This window comes from Mytilus californianus, unplaced genomic scaffold (assembly GCF_021869535.1).
Source record: "Mytilus californianus isolate M0D057914Y unplaced genomic scaffold, xbMytCali1.0.p SCAF_5, whole genome shotgun sequence".
Taxonomy (NCBI): Eukaryota; Metazoa; Mollusca; class Bivalvia; order Mytilida; family Mytilidae; genus Mytilus; species Mytilus californianus.
Genome location: NW_026262701.1, coordinates 115,586,865 through 115,596,735, shown reverse-complemented (window position 1 = coordinate 115,596,735; position 9,871 = coordinate 115,586,865). Strand labels below are relative to the sequence as shown.

Here is a 9,871-nt window from a genome sequence, read left to right as displayed (position 1 = left end):
ATTGACAAATACCAGATCAGAACATATGGTGACAGTATACAAGATATTAAGTATTCAGGTCTTCTACCATCTGAAATATAAATCATGATATAGTTTACATTGTTGGCATCCACTGGATTAGCATCCCTGTCTTGATATCACAGGTGAGACAAAACTGAATTATTTCATGTTAAATGTTTATTATATTGTGTTTAGGAAGAGACATTTATAAAGCATTCCATTTCTTTGAAATAGTTTTATGGTAAATTTTTATCAGATTGTTCTTGCCAACATCTAAATTATTTGGTCTCTTCTGGATAGTTGTCTCATTAGCAATCATATCACATCTCCTTATTTTATATTGGTAAATTATCTCTAAAAAAGTCACATATCAAACAAAAAGGGAAAAGAATTAGTGACCTGATGGCATTGTTTTTTTTTACACAAATCTGTTTTTAGTAACCATGACCTTCCAACTTCAAATTAATAGGGATCATCCTGTTATTATATGTTACCACATATCCAAGTAAGGTTGCAATCCAATATGAAGAATTTTATTAAGCACCCTAAAACCATTTTTCTGCACAAATTATGTATATTTTCATAAACTATGATCTTGACCATTGACCTTAAAATCAATATGGCTCTTCCTCTCCTATCTGACCATATATCCAAGCAAGGTTGCAACCCCATGTGTAGTATCTGATTTAGCAACGGGAAGCCCTTTTCTGCAACAATTTCAGTCTATTTTTAGTAACTTTGACCTTTATCTTGGATGTTGTGACCTCAAAATCTATAGGAATCTTCCTTTCATTTTGCGTGACCATACATCAGGGTATTTTTGCAATCCTATGTAAATTAACACACTAATAACCTCTTGAATTAATGAGTTTAATCCTTATAATTCTCAACCCAAATATTTGTTAATTTTTATGTCCCTCCTACTAGAAGTCGGGCAATTTAAAACGTATCCAATCGTATCAGGTGCGTTGACATATACGTATCTGAGGACATACTAAAATAATATGTGGTACTATCCTTGAGTTAATATGTGAAGGAGCTGCGCTTACGAGGTATGTGGCACTATGTGTAAAAGTGTGTAATTAATATAAATGTCAAATTTTAATTATCTCGTGTCTGGAACATAACCGAATCGAGTGCACCTTATTTTGAGCCACACACAATGTAGAAGAAGTTTAAGTCATTAAACTTAAGATTTCCAAATGGTATGATTTTAAATATAATATGATGCAAGATTAAGAAATGAAGCAAACTCAGCTCCTTTACGGAAACTGTAAAAACCATAAAACAGGCATAAAATAACATAGTCGACATAAAATTCAGATAAAGACAATCTGATGGACAGCAACATTGCTAATTAATTCAAAGTTGCTGGACCAACTAGTGGGTAGGGCCTTGAAATGGTTGACAAACTGAGATATACAGACAACAATGTAACTTTATAGAAAATATTGTCTATTGTAAGTAGTTCATATCAAACAAACTTAAGCAGAAAACTTACCATTGAAAATTGCTAATTAATTGAATCATGGCCTAGAGGGCAGGGCCTCAAAATAGTAATAGAACTGATATGTACTGATTGTAATGTAACTTCATACAAGATATCATTGATCTATCACAAGTAGTTCCTATCAAGCTAACTTAAGCAGAAATCTTAACAATTGTTGACGCCATCATATTCGTCGCCATCGCCGGAAAAGCAATCCCTATGGCGCAGGCGAGACAAAAATCATGGAAATAAATGCATACACACCAAGTGAACAATAAATTACTTTATTGAATGAGATAAAATGAAATAAAATAACAGTCTATTTACAAATTACTGAAACTAACACAACCTGAAGTCCTTCAAACTTCAAAAACATCTTTATATCAGAATGTCTTTCTAATTAACTTAACAATTTTTTTAAAACTCTTAATCATGCACTAGTACAGGAAATACTTGAATGTTGACGTTTTTACAATAAACAATTTTTCCATAGAAGAAACACTGCAAGTTATGTAAATGCAATTAATTTTTAAACATTTAGATCATTATTATCAGTATACCTCAATAAACTACAAACATTAACAAAATAAGGAAGATTCATTTATGAACATACAAAAATTATTGCTTTTCTAACTTAAATGTATTTTCAGCAAGTAAAATCAATTCAAGTGTCAAAGTAAATTTCATATGACAGTAAATTCACAGTTAAAATAGGGCTGTTGGTTTCTTAAAAATACAATGGCAAAATTTCATGCATGTCCAGAAAGTATATATCAAGTAGTACAGTCTAAATCAAAGTGCTTGTGAGCACTGAAAGAGTAAAGATTGCTTTCATTTTGCAATTTTGAGAATTTTAAATAAAACATTGAATCATATTTTGCTGGGCAAATTAAAATTTTTAGATGGAGCTATCTTTCTTTGTTCATGATTTTACATTTGTAGTTGAACCTATTTTTATAAGAGATTCATACACCATGCATTACTTATGTTATTTTTAATATTAAAATGTTTTCTTGACAAGTATTGTAATTCAAATACACATCATATTGTAACTTAAATATCAAATATCAAAGTATAACATATCATCAATAAATTGCATGACATTGACTGACAGGATCTAAATAATGATCACTTCACTGCACTATTTTGTTTGAACTATCAAAGGTAATGATAAACCTTGGAAAATATTGATATCAAATCAGTACCATATGGTTTTGATTACATTTCATGCAATCTTTACCCAAAAATGCATACAAGAGTACAGGGAAGGTATATAAATTTTCTTTACAAGTTATTAATTATCTGTCTTTGAAAGCTAAACTTTGCTAATAACTGAAATTTCATGTGTCGAGTCAAAGATGAAGTGATCTTAACTTAACCCTTTTACTTTTGGTCACATTTCTGTTGATTTTTTTTTTATCGTCATCTTTAAAAGACAATCTTATGTTAGTAATAATACAATAATAATAAAATGAGAAGGCAAAAAAAATGTCTTCAGTTTCACCTTTTTTTTAAAGCTACATATAAAAAAAGCAAAAAAGGATTATAAGAAATATAATGATTTTTTTTAATCTAATGGCCATGCATAGGGAGTTCAAATGTTTTTGAATTAACACTGTTAAAAAAGTCTATAATAAAAATGCATGAAAGTATGTATTTGTTTGATTTTTTTAATATTAATTCATACTTTACTCTTATTATGGACAAATCAGTATCTATTTTCTAAAGGATGGTCAAGCTACTTGCACAAAGGTCACTTGGCCATTTTATAGAAATTTCTAAGAATAATAATTTATTCTTTAGTGAAATCTGATAAGTGACATTTTGGTATAATTTTTTTATTTCTTTTTATTATTTCTTTGTTTTTGCTTTTTGTCACAAGAACATTTGCATTGAATATTTTAACCAGCAACACAGTGTAGGTAAAACCATAAAAAGAAGTCTTAAAACCACAATGTAAATTATCATTTTAAAATAATAATCATTATAATAACATAGTTTTCTTTAAAATTACTAAAAGGAAAATAGTAAAAATATGACTAATATGACTAAAAGGACACAAGGTAATTTACGAAGAAAATAATCATATCATTAATGAAAACAAAAGCCAAATTTGATTACATTACACAAGGTCTTATAACGTGTATAACAACATACAACGTTTAACATGAACACGAAATAACTACACAAGGCCTTATACACTGTTTGTACCAGAACAAACATTTGTAACAATTCTTTTGAAAAAAAGGTGAACAAGATTTGTAGCAATTTAATCCAAAAAATATTTCAACATTACAAATTTAAATATTACATCATAAAAATACCAAAATAGTTTTATACATATCATTATTTGTCATGAAAAATTGAAGACATGAACAATGTTACTTACTCTCTAACATTATAACAATAAACACAATATCTAAAAAAGTAAATGCACAAGGTTTTAGTTTTTTTTACTTTATAGTAAGTTTAATTACAGACATCATTTTTTTTAAATAATTAAAGTCAATTGCATTGATGTCTTTTTCATAAACACAAGTTAGGTCCAATAACAAATGCAATGTACATGAGGGTCTGGATGGGGTGTTCTTCATTTCTGTATTCTTTATTTTTTATGCCATTTTTCTCTATTCTTTTGGCAAATATTTCTGCAGTATTGGTCCATTATTCTCTGTTTTGTAAACCTCATCCAGACCCTTGTACATTGCATAACCAGAAATCTTCATGAAGAATGGAAAGTATGAAAATTAAATAAGTCTTGGTGGATATAACACCTTTACAACTGTTTTCTTACTGTTCATTGGTTGGATGAATATTAGGCGACATAAAAATTTAAGTATTGTTGATCTTCCCAATTTGCTTCTTTTAGGTCCAGTTTCTTTTAAAAAGTTTTTCTTATCCTTTCAGGTAACCTTAATATGTCATTAAGTAGTTCTCTGATATTTACAGTTAATATTGAAAGAAATTAGCAGACTACTGAATTAGAAAACTATGAATTCAGCCAGGACAAAAAACTGAAAATCAGTTTACTTTATTTTGTATTATTATGTAGTCAGCAATATCCTAGTAGTCTAAAGATTTAAAACAATAAATAAAAAACATAACTCTGCTGGCAGTCTACTTTAATCACAAAGCAATTAGCACAAGAGCTTTGCTATAAAAGTAGGATACAAAAGTTTTAAATTCACACTACAGAAAATGAAATAAAAATGTATGAATAGGCAGTTAAAGGTAATAACAACTGCAATAAGAACCTTAGTCAAGAAGTCATTTCTAACCAATACAAGCAACCTAGGATTTGTACCAGGATATTTTTAAACTGCCTTTGGACTTTGATCAAATGGAACAGATTCAATAGCCTCTAAAAACAATTAATCTAGCTAAAACATCTTTTTTGTTTCCTAATTATAGCTAATGAAAAAAGTCACCACCCATCTTTAGACTTTTCTCTAATATTTGCACAAGAAATTTCCAGTGATGAGCACAAGTTTTCTTAAATTCTTTGGAAATTGCAGGTTATAAACACTCCATCTTCGATCATCCGACTGACAACGTCAACTTCATTAATTACTGTACTGCTGTAGCTATTCCTTGAACATTCATTGGTATACTGGTTGAATTTGGTAAAGGTCTTCTGAATAGCAATACATGTGGTTCTGAAATAAAACATTCAGATATATATACAAATATAAACAGGCAATTCATCTCAAAAATATAACTCACCTATTTTTGTATCTAGGTCTGTTTTTTTTAACACAGATTGACAATATATCACTACTCTCGACTTTTCAGTTAAGTCAGAGTTAGATGCTTAGGTTAAATTACAGAACACTATTCCATTGTCCCCCTACTTGACACATATTTTATCTGTCCCAGGACAATAACTAAAAAAACTAGAGGCTCTCAAGGGCCTGTGTCGCTCACCTGTATTTACTGAAACTTTGGAAATCATGTAAAATAAGGTTAAAATCATAATTAATAGTATTAGATATTAGATATTATAATGATATCTAAGATAATAACAAAAAACTGCAAAAATTTTGTAAAATTACTAACTCAGGGGCAGCAACCCAACAACGGGTTGTCGGATTCGTCTGAAAATTTCAGGGCAGATAAATCTAAATCTGATGAACATTTTTGCCACCTGTCAGATTTGCTCTAAATGCTTTAGTTTCAGAGATATAAACCAAAAACTGCATTTTACCCCTATGTTCTATTTTTAACCAAGTCCGCCATGATGGTTGGAATGCGGGGTCATCGGACAAATTTTTTAAACTAGATACCCTAATAATGATTATGGCCAAGTATGGTTAAATTTGTCTCAGTAGTTTCAGAGAAGAAGAATTTTGTAAAAGATTACAAAAATTTACAAAAAATTGTTAAAAATTGACTAGTAAGGGCAATAACTCCTAAAGGGGTTGACTGACAATTTTGGTCATGACAACTTATTTGTAGATCTTACTTTGCTGAACATTATTGCTGTTTACAGTTTATCTCTATCTATAATAATATTCAAGATAATAACCAAAAACTGCAAAATTTCCTTAAAATTACCAATTCAGGGGCAGCAACCCAACAGAATGTCAGATTTGTCTGAAAATTTCAGGGCAGATAGATCTTGACCTGATAATCAGTTTTACCCTTGTCAGATTTACTCTAAATGCTTTAAAAGAGATATAAGCCAAAATCTACATTTTACCCCTATGTTCTATTTTTAGCCATGGCGGCCATCTTGGTTAGTTGGCGGGGTCATCGGACACAATTTTTAAACTAGATACCCTAATGATGATTGTAGCCAAGTTTGGTTAAATTTGGCCCAGTGGTTTCAGCGGAGAAGATTTTTGTAAAAAGATAACGACGACAACGGACGACGGACGCCAAGTGATGAGAAAAGCTCACTTGGCCCTTCAGGCCAGGTGAGCTAAAAAAAATTTTGGTTCGCTGAAAACATTTTTTATAAATATCTTAGAAAAATGAAGGTTTGAAACCTCTCACTGCAATTTTCCATACAATTAATATTTCCAAGGGACATAATTCTTTTTAAAAATTGTTGATGGGCACTGATTTTTCGAAATTATTAGAGAAATTGCTGATATAAACCCAATATTTATCTGGCAAGAATTGTACACACGAGATTTAAAATGGAATTTTCCATATAATCAATATATCCAAGGGCATAGCTCTTTTAAAAATAATTGATCTGCACTGATTTTAGAACTTGTCCAAGACATTGCTGATATAAAACTTTATAAATTTCATAACAATTTGGCTGGAATTGTACACATGAGATCACTTTCAATGCAATTTTCCATATTTTCAATATTTCCAAGGGCATAACTCTTTTAAAATTAATTGATTTGCACAGATTTTCAAACTTGTCAGAGACATTGCTGATTTAAACTTATGCTACATATTTCATATAAATCAGGCAAGAATTGTACAAGTTAAAGCTCTAAAAAGACAATTGTTCATATAATTAATAATTCCAAGGGGCATAACTCTTTTAAAAATAATTCATCATCACTGATTTTCTAACTTGTCCAAGACATTGCTGATATAAACCTATGATATAAATTTCACAAACATTTGCAGTGCCAACAAGATCCGATGGACAGATGCCCGGTATATCCAAGACCCCCGCAATGTGTTGTGCAGGGGTCAGTAAATGAAAAGTACATGCATCAACAATATCATGAATATATAAAGTAACTTCCACAAGAAAAAAAAACTTCCTTATATTATTCCTTAAAGTTAAGATTTGATTATCATTAGCTGAGTTGTTTCAGTGAAGATGAGGCCAAGTTGTGGTTTTTGTTTTGCAACAATGTTTTGGTATATTTTTGAGTGGTTTTGCAGCAAAAAAAAAATAGATGATAAATTCTACTAGGTTGTTTACAATAGTATCCACAGCAATTCCTAGCTAGTTCTTTATTTCTTTTGTAAGTATTGAACTTTGCAATGTTATTATTTTAAACATAAAATTACCTGGAGAATGAACCATGTAATGAATCCAGCCTGGAGACTGTTGTACACCAAGATTCCTCCATTCAGATTCTGTCATTAAATGATTCTTTGGAACTTTCTTAGCAATATCAGGTGGCAGTATAACATGTCTGTAAAATTAGTTAAATATTGTATTCAAATAATAGAAATAACAAATTTTTAATAACCATCTAAGATAGTGAAAAGTTGGCAGCGTCAACAGATGAATCAGCATATGGCATGCTCCTGGAACAGCGTGTGTTAGGATAGGCATGAAAATTTAAGGTACAGTGAAGAAAATTTTGGTATTTTGCAATAGAAACTATAATGACAGCAGACAGGGATAAAAAGATTGATCTAAGCTTAGTTAGTGTGCCTTATGTGACAAATGTGACTTAAATTTGATATTAAAAAGTTCCGTAACTGGAATGAAAGACCAAATAATGTTTAAAATTGAAAAGGAGCTTTTTCCCATTAATACAATGATGTGTTAATTCATATGCGGCTGACTTTACACAGGAAACTTCTAAGGAAGAAAGAAAAGAAGTTAGCAGTATCCTTTAACTTCACTTTCTGCTATATAGATGATGTTCTCTCACTAAATAATTCAAATTTTGGTGATTATGTTGAACACATCTATCCCATCAAACTTGAGATAAAGGATACAACAGATACAGTTAAGTCTGCCTCATATCTTGACTTACATCTAGAAATTGACAGTAAGGGTAGGTTGAAAACAAAACTTTACGACAATAGAGATGATTTCAGCTTCCTAATTGCAGACTACACGAAATTCGTCGAACCTTCGGACAAATCCGGTGAATAATGGATCGGTTTGGTAAAATTTTGTTGAATCTGGTCCGAATGTCCGGTGTTGTTTTTTTGTGGATTTTTCTAATAACCCTACATTTTTCCCAATTTTGGGAGCAAAATTCCCAAACGATCTCAAAATTCATTTTCATCTTTACTATTCATGACAGCGATGTTTATTTTGTTCAACCGCTAGCTTTATGCCGAAAATCGCCAACAAGTAATGTGTAAATCCGAGTAAAATCATATCTGACTGACAAAAACAACAATGGCTGCCATCAAACGGAAATATAGACAATACCGGATCAGATTCCGGGAACGAATAAGGCCAATTCCGGGTTTGCCGATCAAATACATAAATAAATAAAAAAAATCCAAGCAGGTTCACAAAATACAGCTATTAAATATAAACACTAGAATTGAAAACCAAAAGATATATTAAAAGGAAGAAGATACAGGAAATATTTCATACAGAAACTCTAAATTATTTTAAGTTCACAAATAATTTTCATGTCAAAATCCAATAAAATGTGACATAACTTTTCTTTATCACTGAAATGCATTAAAGCAATTGTGCACAACTTTCATCAAAATATATTTTACTCTTGTCACATGATTTTGTTTTTGTGCATTTTGGAGAAGAGTAGGGCACAACAAGTCATAAGTTTGTTGTATTTTGTCGGATAATATACAATTAGATGTAAAATTGGTCTGGTAAAGCTAGGTTGTTTACCAGACCGAATGTCCTGTAAAAAAAAAATTCATTCGTGTAGTCTGCTAATTGTGAACTTTTCATTTCTATGTAGCAACATTTCAGCAGTGCCTGCATACAAGTATATATCTCCCATTGATATGATATTCCATGACTTGTATTTCCTATCATGATTTCCTTGATAGAGGGTTGCTGTTCATAAGGAATTTATTAAACCACGAGTTCCAAGTGGTGAAGTTGAAATCATCCCTTTGTAAATTTTATGGACGCCATCACAAGTTGGTTGACCTTTATTGAATATCTGTTTCGCAGATGACGACGGATATGTTCCAATTGTCAAAAACTACAATCCTGTTCCCATTTTCCTCGAATGAGACCTAACAAATTAGACTTATCACCAGGTTTGTAGTTACATGAGCAACACGACATGTGCCACATGTGGAGCAGGATCTGCTTACCCTTCCAGAACACCTGAGATCACCCCTAGTTTTGTGAGGTTCATGTTGCGCAGTCTAGTTTTTTATGTGTATTGTGTACTGTTCTTTGTCTGTTGGGTCTTTTTCTTTTTTAGCCATGGGGTTGTCAGTTTATTTTCAACTTGAGTTTGAATGTCCTTTTGGTATCTTTCACCTCTCTTTTAAAATGCATGGGAATTGTTCAAAGCAAATTTGAGTTATTGTACGAAGTCCTGACATACAGACAGACTACAATATATAATATTATGTTTCTTAAGGACATACAAAAAACAATTTTTCTTTTGGAGACAAATTAGCCCAAACTGGTTATTATATCCCATTAAATATAAGACAGAAAACTGACACAAAAATTAGATGAACTAGCCCACACTGGCCCTTTCAGCCAAGTGAGCTAAAAATTGT

The 9,871-nt window shown here is 31.0% G+C and overlaps 1 protein-coding gene across 4 annotated transcripts in view; it reads right to left on the bottom strand.

Moving 5' to 3' along the window:
- Positions 1 to 1,757: 1,757 nt before the first annotated feature.
- Positions 1,758 to 9,871, bottom strand: part of LOC127700761 (cyclin-dependent kinases regulatory subunit 1-like) — a 50,390-nt gene continuing 42,276 nt past the window's right edge. For all 4 annotated transcript variants that reach the window (XM_052204420.1, XM_052204419.1, XM_052204418.1 and 1 more), the window contains exons 3-4: positions 7,475 to 7,602; positions 1,758 to 5,145 (exon numbers count right to left, since the gene is read on the bottom strand). In XM_052204420.1, the coding sequence (XP_052060380.1) occupies positions 5,057 to 5,145; positions 7,475 to 7,602 (217 nt within the window). In that variant the 3' untranslated portion in view covers positions 1,758 to 5,056. The remainder of the gene's footprint in view (positions 5,146 to 7,474; positions 7,603 to 9,871) is intronic.